Source organism: Magallana gigas, chromosome 4 (genome assembly GCF_963853765.1).
Source record: "Magallana gigas chromosome 4, xbMagGiga1.1, whole genome shotgun sequence".
Classification (NCBI taxonomy): domain Eukaryota; kingdom Metazoa; phylum Mollusca; class Bivalvia; order Ostreida; family Ostreidae; genus Magallana; species Magallana gigas.
Window position 1 is genome coordinate 7,905,827 of NC_088856.1, and position 26,278 is coordinate 7,932,104.

Genomic DNA, 26,278 nt, shown 5'->3' on the forward strand with positions numbered 1-26,278 from the left:
CAGAATAACAATATATTGCTGGCCCACTTGTTCCTCATTATAAAAAACTACCCAACAAAACAAACAGCCATGACAGAAACTTATGTGACCTCCCACTCACTACGGGGTCAACCAATCAAACATGTTTTAGAATGGAGAGACAGAAAAGAAAGTTTTACTAAACATACAATTATCTCTACCATTTGGAAAGAAATTTTCTTTTGAACAGCTGTGAAACAGTCACTTGAATCAACAAAAACACAAATAACTGAGGCTTAATTATCCCAGAATACCCTGTTCAGTATCAACAAGATATTGAGGTCTTCTCACAGCTATAAATCACATGGGGACAATAACATTTGAAACTAGAAAGATAAACATTATTTTGGTATCTACTTGTTCACGAAATTTGGATTTATACATAAAATATAGAAAAATACATCTCAAATCTTAAACCAATATAACCTAAATTTTATTAACTGATATGTTCTTAGCACTTGGATTCGAATCAAGGATATTAAACTTTTTTCCTTTTTTTGGTCATATTTTTCTCCATAACTTAATAAATGAGGCCTTGAAGAGCATGCATTGTACCTGTATACATATTTGTATATATGCTAAGAACATAAACAAAAATCCACAAGTATTATTGAGAAACAATTTTTGCCAGGAATAAACATGACAAACACATGGAAAAGTAAAGATATCACATGTTACTTAAAGATTTCAAACAGCTGATATTTAGACTGTACATAATCTGACCTAAATCACAAATAAATTAACCAGTTCAAATCGCTCAATTCATGGGAGTTACTGAACAAATCGGTCAAGAAATGTCAACATCCAACCTCAATTCTCATCACGTATACACATACACCCATCATGTCCGATACTGCTCTGTGATTGGTCACTTTTTCTTCACTCCCGAAAAAATCTGTGAGGCCCATGATTGCAATTTTTACAAGTAAATATTTGAAACTTTTTTTTCTCTAGTTCTTTCGTGAAAATAAATGATTTTTTTTTAAAACATGAAACCAAAGTAATTCCTATTAGCAGCCACATCCACTCTCTTGCTTTTTAGTATCGTTTGTAAGTTTAATTTGGTCAGGAAACTCATTATACAATTCCACTTCTGTTTCTTGAGCCAGGGCATTCTTAGCGACAGTTTGGAAAGCCTGTTCTACATTGATGGCCTCTTTAGCACTGGTCTCAAAATAAGGAATCTCTCCTTTACTAGTGCACCAACTCTGTGCTCTCTTGGCAGTCACCTGTAAAAGATTTTAAAGATTAATACTATTACCAAGGACCAACCTAGGGGGCGACTCGGGCGAAAAAGTCGCCTTGGGGCTTGAAACTTCGCCTTAAAATATCATCAAAGAGAAGTTCAAGTCGCCCTGATTTTTTCAAATCTATACTACTTTCAATGTTGTCATTAAAAATTCTAACATCTGGATTAATCTTCCGTATTAATTGCTCATTGTTCGCAAAAACCGTTACGTTAATAACTTGTATCACAGCATGCCCCCGACATGTGTTTTTCCACACTATCGTACATCCATCGGAACTCCTCTAAATTTTACCTTGTTTCATAAGAAGAAGTACGTAGTATCCAATGTAAACTGTGTACATACCTGAGCGACTAACTATCGCGTGTTAAGATCGGAAAGAGGGTGTTAAATCAATTGCAATATAACTTTTTGACAATCCTGTGATGGTTCACCCCTGTGATCATAAATGCCATACGCTACAAGTTTACCAGTCTCCGAAGTTTGTTTATTAAGTTTCGATATACATTTACTACAGCTGTCACGATCGGCAGTCTGCGCTGATCACTATACGTTACGACAATAAATTGATTTTGTTTTATTAATTTGTTTAATGTCTTAAAGACAATAAATCTATTTGGCATATGATGTTTTTATTGATATGGTTAACTGTATTTAAGTAAAAAAAATCGGATGTAATAGAACACAAAAGTTACCAGACAACGACACAAATGATTCTCCTAGCCTAGAAAGATTCCTTTGATTGGTACCAAAAGGATTCAGAAAATAAATGGCACTGTACATTGAAGAAAAGAAGCGAAAGTTATTTGCATTGTGAATATTAACTGTGATTAATATGAGTAACTGTACATAGTGGTAAATAATCTCCATGAGAACAATTTTCATGCATTAAATTGCATTCTTGATCATACGTATATATATGTATATAAACACAGTATTAAACAATTGCAATTAATTTAAAATTAGTTTCATTGTTTAGTTTAATAATTGAATAAGAGTAAATTGATATTGGTTAACAAAAAGATTTGTGAAGGTTGACGCAACACGCGTTTTGAGAAGTCTCCCTAAAATCTGAAACTTCTCCCTAAATTTCACAGAGGGAGAAGTGAAGTCTCCCTGAAATTTGGGTCTAGGTTGGTCCCTGTATTACAGTAAAACTCGTTTAGTACGAACACGGATATTGCAAATTCACGGATAAAGCGAAGTCATCTTGGATCCCCAGCTATGTAAATTTCATGAATTTCTTATAAGGTTATAACGAATTAGGGATATAACAAAGTAATTTTTTAGGTCCCAGTGACTTCGTTATAACTGAGTTTTGCTGTATTGAGTTCTCAACTTCTACAGATTTCCTAGGCATAAATGAACCTTTCTTACATCTTAAATCATATTTTTATCCTCAGCCTGTGTAACATTATAATATATCTAAGGAAAAATCAAAGAATGATTAATCAAAATATGCAGTTGGTCATATTTTGTTTTGGATATCTGCTGTATGAAATTTCTGTTTGAAAAACAAACTGATTGAAATTCAATCTTCCGATATCTCTAAAGCAAAGAAATACAATAAGGAAACTTTAGATATGATATCTGTGATATTTACCGATCACAGCTAGTAATTCATGTTGTATACATTCAACTTCTTCATCAATATTAACTTACCGCCCTATTTTCCAAGTCGATTTTATTTCCTATAACAACAAACGGGAAATTTTCAGGGTCCCTGGGACTGGCCTGGATGAGGAATTCGTCCCTCCAACTGTCCAAAGATTTGAATGTGTTTGGCATTGTGACATCAAACACAAGAACACAACAGTCAGCTCCCCTGTAGAACGCCACACCCAGCGACTGAAATCTCTCCTGTCCCGCTGTGTCCCAAATCTACAGAAACAACAGCATATCTACCATTACAGGCATATACAGCTCACAAAATATTTCCTTTATATTCATGATGTGCTGCTATGTGTCATATGACTAAACCCCATCAGAGTTGGGATTATAAGGTTTTTTAAGCTTCAAGTTGCATCTTTAAATATTATTTCTGATGAGCACAAAAGTGATAGTTCATATCCCCATGAACTTTTTAACATTGCTGTTTATTTCTTATATTTACACCTAAAGATAAGCTCATCAATACATTATTGTTAACAAAATCAATATGCTGCATAATTTTTTCATACACATTGAACACTGATGGATTCTCCTTTTACCTGCATTGTGACTAGTCTGTCGTCTACCATCACTTCTTTGGTCAGAAAATCTGCTCCAATGGTGGCTTTGTATTGGTTACTGAACTTCTTGTTCACATACTGGTTCATGAGGGATGTCTTACCGACTCTGCAGATACAAATCAATTAAATCAGCTTCATTGAATTGCATAATAACAGAGTCTCACAAATGTTAAGATAGCACACGGATAAAGCAGCTGTTTTATCGGTCTTTTTCTTTAATATTCATGTAGAAAATCAGAATCAAACACATGCAGTTTACAGAACCAAAGTGATCACCATCTCTTTTTTTTTTTATGTAAAAACATTGATGATCCCCATTCAACTCATAATGATGAAAACAACAATTCGCCTGAGTGTACAGATGACCTGGGAGCTACAGTGCCTCCCATTATAAAAAACTGTGATTTATGGCCCACAAATATTGTGCTAGTTTTTTACTAATTAATCTTATTTCCAAACACATTCTGTACAAATATTTGATTCCAAAAAAATCCTCTGACATTTTACTACATATATCATCACTTTCCTTGCGTCCGATATCCTTTCAAACACCATCACAAGCTTGTAAAGTGAAGTCTGTGGTGCAGTTTGTTTACAGGTAAAAATGGGGACTCTCTATCTTGACGTAAATTTGACATACATTCGAGCTCGGTAAGCATGTTTAGGAGAAAGTCCGAGACAAGTAAAGTGACGATAGACAAGTAAAGCGACGATATCAGTAGTAAATTGTCTGAAGAATTTATTGGTACTAATTTTCTTCCACAGAATTTGGGTGTAAAAAAAGGTTAATCAGTCTAAAACTGGAGCAATTTTTTGTGTGCCATAAACTGCAGATTTAAAATATGGAAGCCATTGTAGCACAAAATCGAATTTTTCCAGACCGGGAGCTAGACCTACAGCTAAATAATTCTGTACTGGCTCAGAATAGTCACAATTAAATGATTAAATGCCTTTTCCATGCTTTATTTTAAACAATCACAGTGATTGTTTAAATACTCATCATTTTTAAAAATTTTATCTTGTATATCTTTTTTACCTGTGCTAAGTGGAGGTGGGGATGGGGGGGGGGGGGGGGGGGGACTCAATGTTAATTCACTTTTTTATATGTAAACTAATAAGAACATTAAATGTTTGCTGCAAGAAATAAGTGAGTTAGGCATAACATTGTACTTATTATTTATGAAAACAATATGAACTGAAAAATTAATGTCTTACCCACTGTCCCCAAGTATAATAACTTTTAATAACACCTTCTTTCTTGATGCCATGTTCTGTTCTGCAAATAAAAAGAAAATTGTGTAGATAAAAATTACAGAGAACTTTAATAAATCAATATATATATATGAGTTAGCACTTGGAAATTTTTAACCACTTTTGGTAAAGCTTTTTCATCATTCAATACACATCAACTGTATAAAATACAGAAATTTATCCAATAAACTATATTCCTTCTCTACCCATTGGTATCCTGAATAACAAGAATTTACTGTCAATTGCATTAAACAATGCATGATTTACAAAGCTTCAAGTCATGTAAATGGAACAGAAAGGATGCAGTTGGTTGTTTCATTTAATTTTATTATAATGTTAGATATATAAGACATTGAAACACAAAAGACCTTACTCAGTCAACTCAGTGTAACTGGCGCCACGGTTTATTAAAATCTATAGCTGCATGTGTTTAACAAAACAGATAATGAAAATAGATAACACAAATAAATACATATAGAAATACATTTGATACTATGACGGATAAAACACAAAAAAACATTCTGAATCCAGTATAAGATTCTTTTTTTTTTTTTTAACATCACACAATCTTATACCGTAATTGTAAATGCAGAATACAACACATAAATAAATTCACTATACTATTATCCTTTTCCCAGGACTATGGATAAATGCGTGCTGTAAATTATGAAGAACAGTATACTAAAAATACTAACGTGTACTCCCTTTTCAGAAAATTATCAACTAACAGACACGAAACATGATTCTTTTCACTTGTTTACAAGAAGAAATAGAGATTCATATAAGATCTTATGATGGTCTATTTATAGCCCTGGTCAGCTGATCAACTGTTGATTAAAAAATCTACATTTGTTTCCAACGCTAACTTTGATGTTGTTTCAATTTAAATAGAAAGATACAGATACATTTCAATCTTTGTATCAATGAAAAAAAAGTGTATGGCTTATAAAAAGAGTTTTCTATTTCATTTTCCTCATGTAAACAAGAAAGAAAGTGGCAATTCCTATCCTCATGATTCTCACATTTTACTCAATATTCTTTCTGAATATCTTAACTTCCTGTAGATAGGCCTGACTCATTAGCAAGAAATAATCAATATCTGAGAGTCTACACTCACCTTAATGTATTATTTGATCAACAAATCTGCAATTCGATGGTTGTTGAGTTAGAAAAATCACTTCATCTGTGAGACACCTCTAAAATGGCTCCTGTCTCGTGACCTGTGACGTCATTCAACTTCCGACGACCTCCTTTTCGATTCATTATGTCAGCCTCCAGTGATACAAAACGTGACTTTGTGTCATCTGAACTTGGGACCAAAGAATAGTAATGTGATACTCATAAAGTTTATAATTAACTAAAAAATCATATTTTGTTTGTTAGAAAAAAGAATGATTTTCATTGGAAAATATTTTTGAATTTAACACTAGTGGTTGCTCAAGCGTTTTGTCACAGGTGCTAAAATTATCATGCATATATTACGATATATCAGTTACGTATGCGTTAGTGCATACATGTGTATATCAGGCAATCAGCTGTATATGGACCATTGTTTATTAAGATGAACGATATCGGATATGAATACGTAATCTATATATAAAGAGATATCGTGCATGTCAACAATATGGTCAACGTACGTACGTAGCCCCTAAACAGCAAAAACGAGACTATAATTCAGGTGTTTTTTTTACAGTTGGGATCAAGCCTATGACAGAGAAATAAAGTCGTTTAATGACGTTGGAGATGTTGGAGAAATATGGTATTTAAAAGTTAGATTTATAAAAAATAATGAAATGAAATAAAAGAAATTTATTAATGGAATGCATGCATTTCACAAATGAAAGTTATTGCAAATTTACCCACGATGGATATGATGGAATATATAATATGATGGAATAAATATTCAAGTTGAAATCGAATTAAACAAAAAAAAGGTTTTACCAGTGCATCAGTGGCTCAAACCCCTTTACCTACATGTATATGTAGTATATCTCCGTGGATCCGCCAAGCATTCTGTTGAATAACTGATCGTAATATGAACACTAGAATGTGAGACTAATAAAGTAAATAATTTGTCTATATAAAAGGCAGATTAATGATACTTTAGAGTTATAAAACATAGCTGAGGATTAGAGATAGTTAAACTATGTATGTGGGAGCCATGCAGACCATCTAGTTTGGAGCTATTTAGTTTAGTTTTTATTCACATAAATACATACATGCATACAGATATACATGCGTTTACTGACAAATGTTGTTTATATATTGATTTCCTGAACACAGTAGGTCACAGATTATTTACGTTTGAATTGTATCGATACATTTACTTCCTTACTCTCTCTTTCTTCTTTCTTTCATTCAAGTCATGAGCGGTAAATGTCGTAACTCCACCTACTACAATCTGATTGGACAAGGATCAGTCAAAATTTTTCATCACCAAGATGTTACAGCATAAGTTTTACACAAGTACATGAATGGGGTTCAAGGATCAATTTTAACCTAGAAAGATATTGATACTATAAAATAATGCATTCTAATGAGCACAATCAGCTGCAACTATAACAACATAAGATATTCAGCTTGCTGTTTTTGAAAATCTGGTGAAGCCCTTTTGTGCTTAGCCAGCTACATGTATGTTCTCAATACTCTCTCTGTCTCTTTCCCATATATATTGATATATATTTGATTAAAGGCACTCCAAACACAAGAAAAACTTCAAATATTAGTATATACAGTAAAACTTGGTTATAGCGAAGTCTGAGTGACCAATGGATTTACTTTGTTATATCCGTAATTCGTTATATCCGTACAAAGAATTCGTAATAATAACTATATTGAATTCACTATATGCATGTTTTCTTTCACCAGACTATTTTTTGTTAATATGAGGCTTAAAATAAAAATACATAACTTTGATACCTTTATTATCGGTTTATGAATTGAAAAATATTTATGAAAATAAATTAATACAAACTATTATGATAAATGGTAGTGCAAACTCTTTTAACTTTAAAGAAATTCGTCATAAAAGTGTTAAATTTTGTTATTATTCACCTCAACGTGACTCGAAATGAGTTCGCTATATCCGTAAATTTGTCATATCCAAATTCGTTATAACCATAAAATTTTGCTAATATTTGTTAAGAATCTTACCGGGGACTTAAAAAAACTTTGCTATATCAGAGAATACGCTATATTCGTGTTCGTACTAAATGAGTTTTACTGTATTTACATTCCACATATTTTTTGCTTGTAAAGTGTGTTGAAAGCTACGGCAGTAATATCACTTTAATACACACAGCTTACTAAAAGGTTTATTATGACATCACAAACTTTGAATGCTGTAAAATGCAACGTCACAAGCGAAAATCAAAGCTCACGCTTGTGGCTGTTACAGTGGCTGGTATAAATCACAATTGCAAACAAGGCAAGAAGTTTAAAAATTGTACTCTGTCTGGTAAATATAAGTATTAAATCATATTTTTTGAAAGATACAGTCTTGATAACTGCAGCGATGTATGCATACAAATTTTTATAACATGCTCATGCACGTTACTCAATTTGTATGTACACACGACTGTATCTTTAAAAAAATCATGATTTAATGCTATAAGATCTATAATAGGAAAATAGTTTTTTTTCGACCAGGGGCACATTATTTTCAGTGCAATTGCATTGTTTCAATCACATGCATTGTTGTAGCAATGGCGTGTCTTTGATGCTGGCGAAGCGACCGGCAGACTTAGTCTAGCAAGCTGCTTATGTAAACTTCGATTCTCACCAAGCGGGAATATCAGCGGTATTTTGAAATAAGCTTTAAATAAAACTTTTATTTGAAAGGTTTGGAGAGGACAGCCAAGAGAGGGTGTTGGATTGGCTGGAAGATTATGGAGGAGTGGTCACCGAAGACCCTGTGATAGATTTAGGCTGCGGCAATGGGGTGATGCTCCTGGAAATGGTAACAAATTCAGACTTAATTACATGACTAACAATTAAAAGTATTTTCATGTATTAACATTAAGCAGTCACCAGTTATAAAGATGCCACTTCACTATTTCAACACCTCTCATCATCAGCTTACCATCCATTTACCTCTAGGTATCCCTAATAACTGATGTACATTTTATTTTAAATATCAAATGTGTTTGGCATTTTTTTTTCCAATGCTGATGTCGAACCCCATATTGACTCCCTAAAAGGAAATAACTTTTGTTGATTTTTTTTAAAGCAATCAATACTAGTATTGATTCAGTATAGATTAATAGAAAGAAAGAATACTATTGATTCAGTTATATAATTAATAAAAAGAAAAAAAATTGAAATAAAGTAAATAAGAGTCAATACATGTATGTAACTTTAGGAGGGGCACATATTATATATAAGATTGTAATCTATTATTCATATACATGTAGATCGACCACTGTAGCCATAAAAAGCTGTGGTACATGCACTGTGTCACATCATGGCATGCACATCAGTGATTTATCGAGTCTTTACTAAGTTACTGTCACAGTGGTACCAATATACGTTTCATCAATATTCATTGAATACCAATTTAATCTCATGGATTTCTTTGTTGAGTTGATCCACAAAATTTAATTTTCATGAAAACCAAGAAGATGGGCCGGGGAATAAGATGGCGCAAATGCCCATTCGGTTTAGTCGTAAAATACAATTTTGAATTTATTTTTTCCCAATTAAATCCATTCAAATATTATAATACATGTACAAGTTTGCAAAAGCACAATTTCTAACTATATTCAGTTTTTAATATATTTAATAAAAGATAAGAAAAACAAATATTGCCTGAAATTTTGGTGGTATCGAACCCATAACATAAAAACCCTAGATATATAAGGTTAGCTTATGTCAGGTACTCTAACCACTGAGCCATTTCAGACACAACAAAGTAGGCTGTTTAAATATTATGTGTGACTTTGGCCACGAATTTACGGACTTGTATTATTTTTTCAAAACATTCAAATGTTGGGTTACAAAATAATAATTTTAATGCATAGTGAGTCATCTCTCGGCACGTTTTTGTTGATTGAAATCAGCTTGTTTTCCTTTAGACCTTTTTTAGACTATGAGAAAAATATGGAGCACAGACCCACTCTATAAAAAAAAAATACATTGAATTAAGTTCTAAAAAATGACAGTATTTGCAGGTTTTGATAGGTATACGCCTGTTTGAGTCAACATATTCCAAGCATTAAACATGTTTATAGGTTAAAAATCAATAAAACAGTATCAGATTTATTGATATTTTACATGCCTTATCCACCCATCTTCTTTCTAATAATTAATTGTATTTGATAGTATCATTGGCCACAAATTTATGTATCCGTGAAACTGATTTTCTTTAAACCTGTTGCCCACAAATATTGACAAAACCACAATTTTGGCAGTCTATTATTAGCAAATTGAATATGTATCACAACATTACTTAGGTATTGTTATAAATGGTTCACTGCTTGTGATTATAAAAGATGGACCTCAGGTGCTTCTTTCGGGTATTCCTAATATCAACATCTGGGCTGCATTCATAATCGTAGCAGCTAGCCTAGCCGCAAGGTCGTATAAATCTAGGTCTATTGAACGGACCGCCTCATATTTGAAGTTTTTTTAAATATTCCACTAAAGACTTATTACATTGACATAATTTGTTAATTTCAAGTGGAAATATACATTTTAAAATTCATTATAACTTAAAGGATGAACAAAATATCACTAAGTTTATAGATTTCAAGTTAAAGTTTTAACCAAGGTCAGGCCATCATGAATTTGATACTTAGCATAAAATATAGCGGCTAGGCTAGCTTACCGTTCAACTACGTAGCCCTACGTAGCAGCTACGATCTTGAACGCAACCCTGTAACAAGATCACATTATAAAGCATGGTTCATTATATTTCTGGTATGTAGGCAAAGAGGGGATATTCTAACCTAACTGGGGTTGACTATTCTGAGGGAGCCATCCAGCTAGCCAGGTCTATTGCAGATAAGGAGGAAGTGGCCTGTATTGACTATCAAGTAGGTATAGAATATATAGAATATCACACTGTTGTTTTGATCTCGGCCCTGTTTTCAGCTTGAGCTTGGGCGGATACCATTCAAGGGCTGATTCCATAAAATCTGCCTTAAACTTATGAATGTGATATTTTTGGCCGTAAAATATTAATCAATAAAAAAAACCTCTAAATAGCTTAGCTTTTAAATATGTCTATTGAACATTGACTTGTATTTTTATACATGGCTACTAAAGGAGGTAAATTTAGCCTAAAAGTGGACGCAATCATCCAGCCCTCATAAATGTTGACAGAAGTCTCATATTATCTGACCCCTTTCTTTGAAGGTAGCTGACCTAATTGCTGACGATTGCACTCGGAAGTACACGTGTCTGACGAGGCAGTACAAGTTGGTGATTGACAAGGGGACTTATGATGCAATAAGTCTGATTCCAGGTGATGACATCAAGACTCGACAAGCGTACCTTAAAACGGTCAGGCAAATCCTCTCGAGTGATGGAGTTTTTGTGATAACATCCTGCAACTGGACAAAGGAACAACTGCTACATTTCTGGGAAATAGGCAAGTTTATTTAAGAAATAAACAGAAATTTAAGAAGTTCACCGGGATATGAAGTTGATATGAAGTTGGTTGGTCCCGTGATCAAATCCTGTGAAGCCCAATTTTAATCTTTTGAAATTTGTTTTCTGTGCTTTTCAGATTTTAAGCTCTTTAAAACAATACCCACCCCCAGCTTCCAATTTGGTGGTAAAAAAGGCAGCACTGTGACATCTCTTGTGTTCACACACAAGTCCTGATGCAGAACAGTTGTCTGACAGGGATTACTGGTGAGGCTCAGCTGAACAGATCCATACTTCATGTAAATACACATTTTTATAGTGAAATAAACATGTGATCATGTACAGTCTTCTTTTGTCATAAGCTCACCAAGATGGAGTATTGGGAGAGCTTACATGCTAATCCACTGGTGTCGGTGTCAGATTTAAAGTTTATGAAGCTGGTATTAAATCTAAATATATATAGCTGTTGGTCTTTCAGCTTCACCAAACTTGCTTGAATGGACAACGTGCATCAAGGGATACTAACGCTGTCAACATGACTTGTAAAAGGCATTGTCTGCCATATATCCCTTTCATTGCGGCTGCAATTTCTTCAATCCCTATATTGGGAATACTACACATAAGCCGGCAACAGTGTAACAAAATCTAAAGATTGATACACCTGTATGGTGCCGCCTATTTACAAGTCGTGTTCTGCTTTAAGGAATTAATTAACAGGCCTTGATGATGGATCCAGTCTAGCTGAAGCTCTGTAGTTCCTCTTCCAAAAACATTTGGATGGACGATTTTGGAGGCTAAATTTTCAGACCGGGAGTGACAGACCACAAATATCATATATCCATTTTTTCTCTGTTATTGTATAATTTCTATTAGGTATATTCATTAGCGTATACAGTAAAACACGCTTATAACAAAATGCCACAGGCTGGTGATTTTGCTTCGTTAAAAGCGTAATTCATTATATCGGCAAGTTTACACCATGTACTACAGTCACCGGGAATGAAATCACTTAGCTGTAAGCGTCAATTCATTGTAAGCATGTTCGCTATAACTGAACGTGGTTTACTGAATTGTAGATCACCTTTTATTTGGGGAAAATTTACTTCTGAATAACTTTTATGACCACCAATCATAATTTGTTAATTATCTATGTTCATTATGAACTTTCAAATTCTATCTTACAGTTAAAGGAGTACCAGTGCTCATCTCTCCCCACAAAATTTAAGATGGAGATACAAATAAAAGAAAGACAAAAACAACAAATTCCACAAAAACAACATTTATTCAAAACATCTGACACTCCATACACATGTCAATGTCAGGGCATACCTCTACCTTCTCAGGCCGTTCTTGTCTTATGGTTGTCTTATAAGTTTGATCCTAACAAAATACCTTTAGCAAAAAGCCCAAAAAAGATTTTTAATCTGATATTTCTATCAGATCTTACTTTAACTTTAATTGTGGTTAACCACAAAAGGCCTTGATATCCTATAAAACTCAAAATAGTCTGTCACTCTCATCTCCTATTGTAGAATATTATATGTATTTCTATCTAAGCAAGGAGTAGTACACAATAAAGATTATACAAGAGAACTTGTCAAACTTAGCACAGTTACCAAATACACAATGTATACAGGAGTTAAGAGCACAAGCAAAGAGTCTTTCAGAAAGAGTCCAAGTTTTTGCAGGGACAAACGGTCCTCTGTTTGTAAACTTGACTCCCGACTGCAAGATTTTTGCTTGAGAGAAGTTATTACTACTTAATAAGTGCTTACATGCAAATATACCAATCCAAATAGTGATTAATACTTTATGATACCAAAAAAAAATCATTCTAGATGGGGGGAAGTATATATATGCCGAGTAAAAACAAAATTATAAGAGAAAATCATGCACTGAGCACAAGTCAAAACAGGAATTCAACATGCCCTTCTCCTAAATGTGACTCAAAAGATGTTGAATAGTATTTCCTTCAAAAATCATGCTGCAAGAAATTATACCAACCAAACCTCAACAGTACATAATTATCAGCAAGGAACTCATTTACAATTGCTAAACAATTTAATTAGGGGTGTCAAAAAAAATTTGCCATGCCTTGATGTAAGGATTTTTATAAAGTCTTCAAAATTTTGTTTTCTCTCTATACGCCTTGCAACAATCATGGCTTAAAGGTGAAGAAAAAATAGGTAAGAGAACATATTTAACATAATAATCGCACTAATGAACGTTTTGTACAAGTCATTAAACTGACCGCTTTCTGTTGGGTCTATTCCACAACGCTTAAAAGAAAAGAATAAAACTGTGAAGAAAAAAAGCAAAATTACAACATAATCAATTTGTAGTGAGGAGAAATCTTCAATATTTTACAACATGCTTCAGTGTTTTTGTGTCTCTGGATATCTCCAGAAACTTTTTTTCTGTTTCAAAGCAAGCTTCATGCTACCATTTTATAAAACACACAAGACTTGATAATTAGAGTTATACAAAGACGAAGCCAGTAATTTAGAGTTTTTACTTTCAAGATATTCAAGACCAGGACCCCCCATATAAAAGAAACTTTTTTTTCAAGTTTAAACAAAAAAGATTATATTAAATTCTCCCAAATTACTGACTTCTTAACATTTCAATTCCAGTAATTAATACGTAAGCATATTTAACACTTGTGATAACTACAAAATCTGAGCTATTTGACATCAATCAAATTAGCTTAACATTAACATATCATCATACATATCTAATACAAATGAAGAAAAAAAAAATAGTAAATTAATGTACACCTGGGACAAGGAGATATTTAGCATTTATTTTGCATGAGAAAACTTGCTCCTTCATTTTACGTCCCAATTTTTAACTTTCCCAATCCAGCCGGATGTAGGGAAGAATATTTTAAGCATGCCAACTTCTGCATGCATGCTTAAATCAATATTTCACTTTATGTTGCAAAGTAAACTCTATATAAAGAAGAAACCATTTCAAAGATAACACTTAGTACACTGGTTCATTATACACCTACACTTGTGTTTGAATAAAGTACTCCTCATTTTATTGTCATTGAGAAATCAGTTTCTCAGGGTCGAGTTTCACAGTAGGAAAACGAGCACTTAATTTTTTTTTCTGAAACACTTAAAAGTTGATCCTTGTTTGAAGTAATTTCTTCTCATAGTCATCTCTTTTTTGTCACTATTTCCTTTTTTCTAATCCAGTCCAAGTTGCCGTGGCAACAATTTCAAAGACACAGTTAAAATGTCAAAGGTCAGTTATATTCTTTCAAGTACTGTCTCCCAATAGACACCAAAGAATTCTCGAAAAACCTCTTGTTCTGAGTAATAAATTTAGTTCTCATAAACATGTACAACACATTATGAAATTCACATAGAAAATATGTAACCATGTAAATCCACTCCTTGCTAAAACATACCCTAGCCTATTTTATTGTCTATTTCTGGTAACCTCTTGGTTAAAGAGCATAAGTAAGTTTTCTCTGTCAATTCCAGAATGTTCATACATCCTAGTTGACTGGTAACATTGTGTCAAAGTGTGCACACTAGAAATCCGCCCAAACCCAAATGATGCCGCTGTTCCTGGCTTTATTACATTATAAAGCGAAAAAAAACCAATTTTTTCATAAATCTTTTCACTTATCCATATCATATTCTAGACTGCAAGTGTTCTGATTATACTTAGAATTTAATAGGATTTTTCATACAGCGGAAAACAAAGTGGTGTAAACTGGAAACCAACTGCGAGAGAAAAACATGATACAGTTTGGGCAATATCACAGGCATCGACACATAAAGCTCCTGCAAAGAAACAGGGGACTTCACTTGGTCTAGTTTCCAAGCCTAACATCTTGTGAAAGAAGAAAGTTCCAAAATGAAGGTAAAGTTATCTTGTTGTCTAGAACATCAAATGGATGAAAACAGAAGGACCTGAAATGCTTTCGAGGACACACACGTCAATTCACAAGACAAATACTGATCTTTTCAAAAAATTTGTTTTGCTAATAAAAATTAATATAGAAACATACAAAAATAATGTTGAGTTCTTCTGTATAAAAATAATAAATTAAAAAAAAAAAATATGGGCCATTTTTAACACTTGTGCATGTTTACACTTGCTTCACATTACCAATAAGTCAACTACAAGGCCTCAATCTTCTGTGGCCAGCAAGAATTTCGAAAAATTTAATATTTCTTTAATATAAATGAATTCTCAAACTAAGAATGCACCTATCAATATGTCCAACATTAACTTCTGTTTACTCTTTCCCTAGCCTTTGTCCTGTTAGTTATTATTCACAATATATCAAGTTGTAGGATTGACAACACTTCTGGATTTGATCCAATCAAGTCAATAAAATGGCATCCTTGCTGGCTCACATTCCCTCTCTTCTCACTCCAGCATCCGAGTCATGCTTGTCCGACTTTGGCATCCGACCATTTTTGTGGACTGGAGGTCAAAAGACCACCATTGGAAAATATAAATGCAACAAATAGAGGCCACCTTACAATAGTAAGAGCCTTGTTCAACAAACATGAAGTGAATAAAATGTCCCTGAAAATTCAACTCCTCTTGAGCACACACATTGCTACTCCAAACATCAGTCAACACTCTTCAACATCCGAGACTGCATAAAAAAATTTGGCAGTTGGCAGTCCTCTACATTACTATCAACTAATATCAGTACAAAAATGTCCACATCGCGAGGAAGTTGTGCAATTCTGATCTCACATTTTAAACACCTCAATAACATTTTTACATTTCTAAGTTCAGGGGGCTTCAGGCATCAAAAAAATGGACTGAATGTTTTGTTCATACCAAGCCTTTCCCTCCTCAGAAATCTGTAGAACTGTTCAAAAAGCTAGGGCATCAATGCTATCTATATATAACATTTTGAGGGGGGAAAAATATAAAACTAAAGGAACTTTAATTGCCAGCCCATACTTGTTGAACAGTTCTGAGTGAGTGACATGATGAGGAGAGAATTGTTCCAATCCTTGTCGTCACCATGTCACAGAATACAGTGACCAGTCCACAATAAAAAAAGGTATGAAAGAAAAAATATAACGAAAACAATAGAAATCTGGGGCAAAAAATAAACTAGGACTGGCCATCACTGTATTCACTTAGTCTGTGTATCTGTGTGTAAACATCAACAGCTGAACACTCCTCTCATGTAGAATAAACCAAGTTTACACACATGCATCAACTATGAAAAAAAAACATGATGGGGATGATTGGGCTGCTTAAGCATTAATGTCAGTGGCAGACTTGTCTCCGTGAATTCCGCTGTCTGGGCTCTGGATTCCCTCGTAGATTTTCCCCTTGCCGACTGGGGTTGTGAGAGTCTCGTCGGCATCTTCATATGCGTCATCAGAATGGCCGTTCACTTGGGTGATTGTAACAGATTCCCTGTAAAAGATCATGGCATGTTAATTATACATGAAGCAGTGGAGTACTTTTTCTAATTAGGATCATGATGTACAACTTTATTGGCCATTTTAAAGTACAAAAAAGAGCCAGCAGAATCGAAATATCATTAACTTGCATTATTACAATCATATATTTTACTGTTGTGAAAGCAATTCATACCTCAAAATGAAATCAAAATTGTAATTTAGATTTATCAAATATGGACTTGACTCTTGTTTACACCTACTCAATGATTTCAATGGTGGTTCCCCGTCCCTTGCCGTTGGGCTTTGGCTTGGTGGTAGTTTTGGATTTCCCTGGCCTTGGTCTGACCTTGACCTGTGGTCTACGAACTCCCCTCACAACACCACGTCCTCTGAATGGATATCCACGGTCCTACATAACAAAATCAAGACAATGTCACATAACTTGCAAGTCTTTTGTTTATGCCTAGTCCTTGCACATTTGAAGATTTTCTTAAGACTAAAATAATAAAATAAAACATTAAAGTGTGAAAATCTATACTTGATTCTCTCCCTCCATTTCAATCTACAGAGCTGAAGTACAATAAAGAACAAAAAATTTGCATCCACTATTTATGAACTTATTTTACTGATTTTTTTTCTCCCTGCAACAGTGCTTTGTAAATAAAATATCTCTAGACAGTTTTCCATTTTTTTTGTTACCATTGGCATCCTCATGGCTCCGCGCCCATATCCATACATTGGCTGTCCCATACGGCCTCTGATTGGTCTATTCATTCCTCGGAACATCATTGGTCCACCTCCCATTCCCATGGATCCTCCCCCTCTCACAGGGGGCATCCCTCCACGCATCGGATTCATCCCACCTCTAACATAAAAATCATCATCTTCATTACTTCTATATAAAACTCAAGGTTTAAAGAACAAATACATTTGATCAAGCAAATTTTTTTTATAACCAAAGGTCTTGTGGGGACAAAATCTAACTAAGTATGTTAATACTAAATATAAATGTACAGGCACATTTGTTAACTTACAAAGTATGCTTATACTAAATATACAGGCACATTTGTTAACATGTAACTGACCGGTTTGGGTAGCCATTGCCCTCATTTCCTCCCCTTCCAACGGACATGACCCTTGGGCTTAATCCAGAGTTACGCCCCCTCCCAGAGGTAGGAATGTTGGGTCCCCAGCTTCCCACTACAACCCCGGCAATCTCGAGCTGTCCTCCGCGGGCGTCTACTGGTGAACGACCTAAAACAACAATTGCCATTTTCAGAGCTGAACTGTACATCAACACTGTGTGATGAAGTTGTATAGCAGACAAATTATTAATGAGCATAAAAGAACAAAGTGTAAGTAAATACATGTACAAACAATTTAATGCACATGCATATAGATCCAGGGCCCTTACCCAGAATTCCTCTGCCCCTCCCTGGGCTCTTTGGCTGATTCTGCTGTGGTCCCATTCCTGCAGGAATTCCCGGTCCTGGTCGAGACATCCTGGCATTAGGGGGTCCCATTCCTGCGGGGCGGAAGTTCATGGGGTTGTTGGGATTGTGGAAAGGCGGATACCCTCCGTATGGATAGTTGGTGTACAGTGAGGGTGCAGGTAGCATTGGCTTAGCAAACTCAAACTGTAGGCCCTCCATGATGGCTTGCCTCATTCTCTCTACTTGTAAGACTTGATCTACCTACAGTTGGAAAGTCCAGTTTACTTACTCTATGAACACGTACAAGCATGTGTAAATTTTATGCTAATTATTGTTTAAAATTAATAAAATACACAACAAGTGAAAAGCTGTTAACGTGACAGCAAACTGGGTTTTCTTTTATGTGAACAGTATCCATAATCCATGTCAACCCTGAATTGATAAACACTACCTACCATATCCAGTGAAATGGAGTACCCTATATGCAATATTTTGCCAAAAAATGACTAAAATTCAAATGCTGGTATTTTTTTCATAAATTACAAAAATCAAAATTCTAGCAATATGCACACCTCTGATATAGTCCGTACAATGAGGGTCACCTATATGCAATATTTTGCCCCAAAAAATGACCAGTTCAAAGGCTGGTATTTTTTTCATAAATTATCAGAAATCAAAATACATGTACTAGCAATTTGCAGACCTCTTACATATGTACAATTGATCTGCAAAAGAACAACTTCCTATCTTGAAAACTGTAGGAGGAGTTATCCGTACAATGAGGGTACCCTTTTGGCAGCCGCCTGCCATTTTCACCATCAATAACGGAAAACCCGCTTTTAAAAAAATGATTTGTTTATTTACATATTTTTTCCTATGTAAATATGGACACATGGTTAATCTTGCTTTATATTTTTTCTTCCAATCACCTTTCGCAAAATTTCAACTTGGTTTAAATTACCCCATACAATTGAGTTTAAAGAGATATGCCTTACAGTGGGGTGACTGGGGCACAAATAAAAACAGGTGAAATTTTCCCAATTTTTCAGAGGAAGCAACTGAATTTTTGCACTTCACACATCACTTCTGAACAACACCATCTGAATGTTTATTCAACAATCTAGGGTCTAAAGCAAAACATTATTAAAGATGTACATTCAAGTTTGCCAACAAGATTTGTGTACAAATGAGGTATAAATGACCTAGTTGTACATGTACATATGTACATCACAAAATGTTACTGGTAAAAATGACGAAGTTAAAAATATACCTGTCCATCACACATGTCAATCAGCGGGGTATTGTTGGTCGCCTTAAGCAGCTTGAAGTGGAACAGTTTTCCATCAAAGAACTGCCAAGGCAGGCACATGTTCCAGGGGATTGGAGCCCCACACACATCATTGGCAAACACTGCAGTCTCCACCCCCGACATAAACAGAGAGGCCAAGTGGATACCGCGGGGTAGGACGTTGGGCAGCTGCAAAACAAAAAGACAAAATATTCTGAACACGACAAGGACTCGTGACAAAACTAAACTCCCTTTTGAGTAGTGCACTGTAAATTCATAACTGAAGTAATAACCACGTAAAATTGCGAGAATGCTTCCTTGCAATTTCAAAACTTTGCTTTCTTTTTTCAGACAGTTTTGTATGAGTTCTCAACCTTGTTCTTACACTCCTTCCAGAAAATACTACATGTCACATTATTGGCACACTTTACTGCATATTTTGTTCTTGTAAATTAATAGAATCTGTAGAGAAATTAGATCAAAGCAGGTAATGACAAAAAGCTATGTACCATACACAGCTAAGTAAAAATCCCAGTCTTTGTACAAACTTGCTTTCTTTTTTCAGACAGTTTTTTAATTTCACCAGGAGTCGGGTGCAGTGGATTTTGAATTCTCACAATTTGATATAAAACAGCAGAATTGCAAAATTAAGTTCTCACATAAAATAAGTAACACACACCATTGCTCCATGATTGCCGGTATAGAATGTTTTGCCTGATAAACACAAATCTGAATTGCTAATGTAGTATAATATACATGCATCTGTTATACTCAAGATTTCTATGACCCTTGGTAAATAATATAAAAAAAAAAAAAGAGACACAAAGTCCGTTGTCATAAAAAAAAAATGTCATTATTATATGAACCTTGAATACATTTAAAAGTATCCTTTGATGGTTGCAATAGTTTTGGGCAAGTTTTTATATCTGGATGCATACCTTGAGATCCTGCATGGTCTGTACATCATGTAATAGAGGAGACACACTCATTGCTAGGAAGGCATCCAACTCGAGACGTTGTAGGATTCGACCAAATCTCAACAAGTATCTGTAGGAGAAAGGATGTGAAGGCAAGTTAGCTTTTATCTATGAATAGGAACATTTCTCAATTCAAGTACAATTGAAAATAATGTACATTTCATTTTAACAAATAAAATTATCTTTGTAGTAAAAGAAACAACTCAAAGAATTTTCCATAAAGGTACTTTTATAAAACAAAGCCTCTGCCATCCACACAAGACAAAACTTGAAGCAAATAATTCCACTCTGAATTCTTATCTAAGAGTATAAAATGCTTTGTTGAAGCACAAATTGCATGTTTACAATAAGACTCTGAATTCTTACCTAAGGACACAGCAGAGAATAAGGAGCTGTTGAGGCACGTATTGCGTGTTCAGCATCAGAGGAGTGTCGCTGTCCATACAGGTGAAGAAGGCGCGGAGACGGCGAGTCTTGTCATCCACCTGTTGACCGAGCCACATCCTCTCGATGGAAGGCGTCTTCCAGTCCACCGGCCTGGCAATGACCATGTCAAAGGAGGGGCGGGCATTGTTACGTCTCACTGACCACTCCTTGACGGGGATATCAAAAGATTTCGGTGATGCTGGCTGACCATCACCTGCGAAAATATAGAGTTATCATTAGCATACGTGTGAATGTACTTCACAGAATTATCTGATAAGAAACATGTATATCAATTGTAGGAGTTTTTGTGGATGTATTTATGAAAAATAAAGAGTTATCATTAGCATACAAGTACATGTACTTCACAGAATTATCTGATATGAAACATCTATATCAATTGAAGGGGTTTCCATGGATGCATCTATTAAAATACACTTGTGTCATTTTTCCAAAGCATAAGGTATATTACATGGAAATCCCTTGGTTTTACCCCATAATAAAATCCAAGCAAAAGATTTCACTTTAAATTAGAGACAAGTTCCAGGCTCCTAAGTCAATGAGCATTATATGTAAAGGTATCTTGTGCTCCCACTAAGAAACTATTTTTATCATAGATCAACATGATACATTACCTTTCTCTTTGACCTGATTTTCATGGATAATCTTTAGTTTGTTGAGGTTAAAGAGAACTGAGTACACGGATTGTCGAATTGGTTTGTAGAGTTCTGCAGCTGTTGGCAATTCACGGCTGGCTTCATCTTCCAAACTGACAGGAATTTTCATTTCTCCCTGAAATTTAAAGATTCTTAGTAGGCAAATCATTCATTAAACAATAAAAGTCAGAGAAAAGGAGTCCCACCTTATTCATTTATACCAGTATTTTATTCTAGAAAAGGGGTACATCCAAATATATTCAGTGAAAATGTGAAAACAGGAGCACTCACATGATTTTCCCTAAGTTGAGATACATGTAGTTGTACATACATGTACACTCTAGATGTAGATTTTCTGTTGACAGATAGGGATACAAACCTGTGAGAGAAGTTGATAGATCCAGGGATGCATCAGCCCCTTCTGGTGCCTCTCACTGGCTATTCTCATGATTTCTGGTGACACGGGTGGGATTTTGGAGTCTCCAGCAGATGCTTTTTGTTGTGGTTTGTTTTGCATTTGCTAATTAAAAAGGGAGAGAGAGAAATTTAATCTCTGAATTCCATTCTCTTAATTATAATGCAGAATTGGTATAAATAGTTGTGTACATTGAAATGATTGTTCAATTTATTGTTGATTTTAATTCCTATACAATAGATAATGTATAAAAATTTACTTTAAGAATGATAAATGATGTAAATGAAGTAATTTGTCTTGGAATTGCTTTTTGTATAAATTTAAAGGCATGCATTTGTAAGAAGCTTAGAATAACACGATAAAAAAAACATTTCAAAATTAATTTCATTCGTCTAATAACAGAATATACCAGTATGTATCAGGGTTGTCTCTAAGACCCGGGAGGCGGGGAATACCCCCGCCTATAATGCCTTAATTACCCACCTATTAATGCATTTCAAACACAATGTAGCTATAAGCAAGACCCCCAGACCCCCTGCTACTTTTTCATTTCCTCCTTCTACTTCAATTTTTAGAGACAACCCTGATGTATGTAGATGTACATGTGGCTAAACAAATGAAAATAAGATTTCAAAAGCAGTCCAACATACTTCTGTCATCTGTGTATGTCCCTTAATGTGTATTAGAGAATATTTTAAAACATGTTCCGTAAACATTTTCAATTATCTTGCGGTAGTAATTAAAGATATGGGATTTTTGACCCCAATACCACCATTTGTGCATTAAGATTATAAAACAAATGTATTTACTGCTTGTAGTTTGAGTGACTGGGACCAGCTGGCCTCCGGACTGTTCCGGTTTGGACTGGATCCACTGCTGCTTGATGATGAGGATGACACTGCAGCCAGCATGTCCTGACGAATTCCTGCACAACACATTACATTAAAACCTGGCTCATGGAGAGACACAAAAGTGGGGCACTTGGAGAAACACTAAAGCAGGGCTCTCGAGACATTCTAAACTAAAGACACACTAAATAAGGGCTTATGGAGACATACAAAACCAGACACAATAAGAAGGTCACAGCAAACGATGGTCATTAAATTTCCTACTTCCATAGCATACACTTTAATCCCAAACATTTTGTACATCATTTTCAGACACTTGTTCAGAATTTTTTTTTAAGCTTAAAATTATTTTTGTGTTGACCCAGGTAACCCAGCTGTTGCTAAGTGCAACTGGTGGTTGATAATTTTCATGATGGTTACCCTACCCTACCCCCACCCCACCCCACCCCCCTTTACCCCATTTATTTATACTCCTAACCTGGTAACTACAACAATACAAATTACAAGGGCAATGAGCATTGTTTTTCAATTGTTGTTTGGGGACTTACCAGGAGGGATGTGATTGACTTACCAGGAGGGATGTGATTGACTTACCAGGAGGGATGTGATTGAAGTTAGGATTACTGCTGGTGGGGGGATCCACCACAACCTGAGGCACGTGATCTCCCGCAAATCCTGGGGCATCCTGAAAAACACACAGGTCACCTACTATACATAACTGTATGATGGAATTCCTGTGGCATGAAATTTAACTGGAACCTAAAGCTTTACCAATATGTCTTCATTGTCAAAATATTATTGATATGCAGATAGCTGTTCAGGAATGAATATTACAGATCAAAGAATCTCGAAAAATATCAAGAATCAACTTACGATAGTTCTCTGTGGCATTGCATAATTCCCTTGTCTTGGAGTAGCACCAACTAAAAGAACAGCATATAATATTATATATATATATATATATACATACACTGTCTTCTATCTTTCATATTTTAAATTGAAAGAATTCATAGTTTAACAAAGTGCAATTAAAAACATTTTTTTTTTCGAATCGTTGAAGAAGTAAATATCATTCTTACATTGTCCGAGGCGTGGCCTGTATTTGAGAAAGCCGTCATTTGTGCCATTCAAATAATACTGTACACACTGTTTGAACTTTGACACCAGTTCCAGCTTGTTTCCTTTGGAGTTTCTGTAAGTCAGAATTAATACAGAGTATCTATTCTATCCTCCAATGCATGTCAAACTTTTTAAAGAACATAAAATAAAAGGAATCTTGGCCATTCCCCGGATGTTACCTGAATATGACTTCTCCCACTTCATCCAAGTTATCCACACTTGGCAGATTTCTGACAAAATCTACAGCAGCTTGGATGGCATTTTCTGGGGTTAACTGCAGGAGAGAGAAAATGACGTTTTACTGTAAACTCCTAATTAAATGCGAGGAATTTTTATCCGCGTAAAATCGCGAGAAGCACCCCTCACGGATTTAAAAATCTCGCCATTATTTTCTAAGAGTTTGGAACTATAAGAAATGTGGATAAATAATCAGAGTTCACGATTTTATATTCTCGTGATTTGATACAAAACAGTGGGGTCGCGGAAATAAGTACTCACATAATATAAGGAATTTACAGTATACCTTTTTTTATTAACTTGAGAAAAACAATTCAATGGTTATATTTTCTAATTTGTCTTCTTTTTTAAAAACATTTTCAAAGAAACTTAACATTTTCCCTATTTTGATGTCTTCAGCATTTTTATTAAACAATAGCTAGAGAACTGATAAAGCTATTTTCTTGAATTTTAGAAATAGCTGTTCATTATATAATTCGTAAAAGATCTTATGTATAAGCTCTTAAATGAAAGTTGAGGCTGTTAGAGTCAGTAAAACAAAAAAAATTCTATTTTTTTATTGTAATACTTGAGTGCTTCAGATTTACCTTGGCTGGTTTACTTGGATCAGCCCTACTTAGGAGTTCAATGTAGAAAGAGTAGAGATCTTCGTCTGGGAGAATGTGGTTTCCTGCAAACATTAAAATCATACATAAATATCATGCATAATAATTAGGTGTAAACAATCTACATATAACTACACATGTACATTGTCAAAAATTGAGTGATATCTAGTTAATCTGAATCATACCAACTTCCAAATTATTTTTTGAAATGCTTATATATTGTTACTCAAGACAACTTTCCAATCTTGGATCTCTCACATTTCATACAATTTGTATAAAGATTAAACAAAAACGCTAAAGCTCACATTTAAAAGCTTTCCTGTTTGTTTAAGAAGCTATCCTGACCAAATCATTGTTCACAGATAAACAAGTGACTTTAATTAATAGAGAACTGCAACACACAATCAAACCATCACATACCCAATATATATTTCATTCTTGCTTTTGAAAGTTTAAAATTATTAAATGAATGTCCCCTAGCAACTTGAATGTATTTTAAGGAGAATAGGTGAGGCAAGGGTGGCAAGATGAAAGTGCTTATATTAATTTATTCTCTATGCTCACCTAATAAAGCTGCCAAAATACAAAATCTGTTTGGATTCAGGTCTAAATTCTTTGCAATTTCATCCATAATATATTCTTTTGTTTCCAATGAACCTTTGTATGTCAGTTTCAGATTCTGTGATGAAAAATATCGAGGAGGATCAAAGATTGTGTAGACAGGGTCTTGTGCAATGATACCCTGCAGCCCATGTTCTCTGCAGTAACCTATTACTTCTTGTGCATGGTCATCCATCGAGCAGGCAACCCCTATACCCATTTGCCTCAGGGCCATGCGCAGAGCCCCCTGCAGGAACACAGGCGGGATCCACCACACCTTGGGGGGCGGGGTCCCTTTGTTGTTAATGTGACGCAATACAAATGTGACTTTTTTCTTTGCATTTAACTGATCTCCATACCATTCGTTTAACTTTTGGCTCTCTAATGCACCATTGAAGAATACGACCATGTCCAGGTTGGCAGAATGACAGGCCTGCATTAGGCTGTTTAAAAACGCCATCATCCGATTCCATTGTCCCCCGCAAACCCAGTCGGAGAAATATCCCCCGTATAGACGGTCGAGACAGCTCTCGGCATCAACCACCAGACAGAAGCGCTCATTTCCGGGTTCCCTGCCACGCCTTTTTGGTATGAAACCTCTCGATATTTTCAGCAAATCCACCGACACACAGGCACTTGCACAGTGCGTTTCGATAAATTCCTGTAATGACCTTATCCCCATTTTGCAGAATTAAGCCGAATGATTATTTTTGCATACTAAACAATTATTTTTTTGTCCAATTAACATAAAGAGTTTTGAATTTTTGAAGAAGAAGTAGGTTAGTTTTGACCTACAAGTCGGCCATGTGCTTTTTTCTTGCAGCTTGCGAGCTAGGTGTCATGCGCCAGTGACGTATCCCGGATGTGTACCCAGAAGCCATTGCGTAACTATTCGGAATTATAAACATTTCTAGAATTTAAATACCTTCTACATGTAAAGTCG

General features: G+C 34.9%; 3 protein-coding genes across 3 annotated transcripts; 1 reads left to right on the forward strand and 2 right to left on the reverse strand.

The window, feature by feature from the left end:
* Positions 1-536: 536 nt before the first annotated feature.
* LOC105347620 (ras-related protein rab7) lies at positions 537-6,006 on the reverse strand. The gene is made up of 5 exons (XM_011456767.4): positions 5,865-6,006; positions 4,712-4,772; positions 3,476-3,602; positions 2,928-3,146; positions 537-1,247 (listed from the first exon to the last, which is right to left on the reverse strand). Exons 2-5 carry the CDS (start codon positions 4,762-4,764, stop codon positions 1,029-1,031), a joined length of 618 nt encoding a protein of 205 aa, XP_011455069.1. The 5' UTR covers positions 4,765-4,772; positions 5,865-6,006; the 3' UTR covers positions 537-1,028.
* On the forward strand, positions 5,967-11,675 carry LOC105347621 (EEF1A lysine methyltransferase 2). Its single transcript, XM_011456768.3, has 6 exons — positions 5,967-6,073; positions 6,441-6,506; positions 8,588-8,705; positions 10,672-10,779; positions 11,102-11,336; positions 11,475-11,675. The coding sequence occupies exons 1-6, from the start codon at positions 6,012-6,014 to the stop codon at positions 11,570-11,572; spliced, it is 687 nt and encodes a 228-aa protein (XP_011455070.2). The 5' UTR covers positions 5,967-6,011; the 3' UTR covers positions 11,573-11,675.
* A 923-nt stretch (positions 11,676-12,598) lies between these two features.
* Positions 12,599-26,189, reverse strand: LOC105347622 (constitutive coactivator of PPAR-gamma-like protein 1 homolog). The gene is made up of 17 exons (XM_034450895.2): positions 25,300-26,189; positions 24,718-24,800; positions 24,073-24,167; positions 23,854-23,966; positions 23,648-23,697; positions 23,369-23,459; positions 22,736-22,851; positions 21,891-22,031; positions 21,491-21,647; positions 20,799-21,072; positions 20,394-20,502; positions 19,438-19,644; positions 18,149-18,428; positions 17,820-17,988; positions 17,434-17,599; positions 16,995-17,143; positions 12,599-16,747 (listed from the first exon to the last, which is right to left on the reverse strand). The coding sequence occupies exons 1-17, from the start codon at positions 26,015-26,017 to the stop codon at positions 16,582-16,584; spliced, it is 3,084 nt and encodes a 1,027-aa protein (XP_034306786.1). The 5' UTR covers positions 26,018-26,189; the 3' UTR covers positions 12,599-16,581.
* Positions 26,190-26,278: the final 89 nt, after the last annotated feature.

What these genes read in the sequence shown, in the direction of transcription:
- LOC105347620 (XM_011456767.4), bottom strand. Translation starts at nt 4,764, where the DNA reads ATGGCATCAAGAAAGAAGGTGTTATTAAAAGTTATTATACTTGGGGAC. An exon ending in ATTATACTTGGGGACAGTGG is followed by an intron (nt 3,603 to 4,711) that starts GTAAGACATTAA and finishes TTGTATCTGCAG; the next exon opens with AGTCGGTAAGACATCCCTCA. An exon ending in TCGACTTGGAAAATAGGGCG is followed by an intron (nt 1,248 to 2,927) that starts GTAAGTTAATAT and finishes AATCTTTTACAG; the next exon opens with GTGACTGCCAAGAGAGCACA.
- LOC105347622 (XM_034450895.2), bottom strand. Translation starts at nt 26,017, where the DNA reads ATGGGGATAAGGTCATTACAGGAATTTATCGAAACGCACTGTGCAAGT. An exon ending in AGACCATGCAGGATCTCAAG is followed by an intron (nt 19,645 to 20,393) that starts GTATGCATCCAG and finishes TTTGTTTTGCAG; the next exon opens with CTGCCCAACGTCCTACCCCG. An exon ending in GAGCCATGAGGATGCCAATG is followed by an intron (nt 17,144 to 17,433) that starts GTAACAAAAAAA and finishes TTTGTTATGTAG; the next exon opens with GACCGTGGATATCCATTCAG.
- LOC105347621 (XM_011456768.3), top strand. Translation starts at nt 6,012, where the DNA reads ATGTCAGCCTCCAGTGATACAAAACGTGACTTTGTGTCATCTGAACTT. An exon ending in GGAGATGTTGGAGAAATATG is followed by an intron (nt 6,507 to 8,587) that starts GTATTTAAAAGT and finishes TTTATTTGAAAG; the next exon opens with GTTTGGAGAGGACAGCCAAG. An exon ending in GCTACATTTCTGGGAAATAG is followed by an intron (nt 11,337 to 11,474) that starts GCAAGTTTATTT and finishes TGTGCTTTTCAG; the next exon opens with ATTTTAAGCTCTTTAAAACA.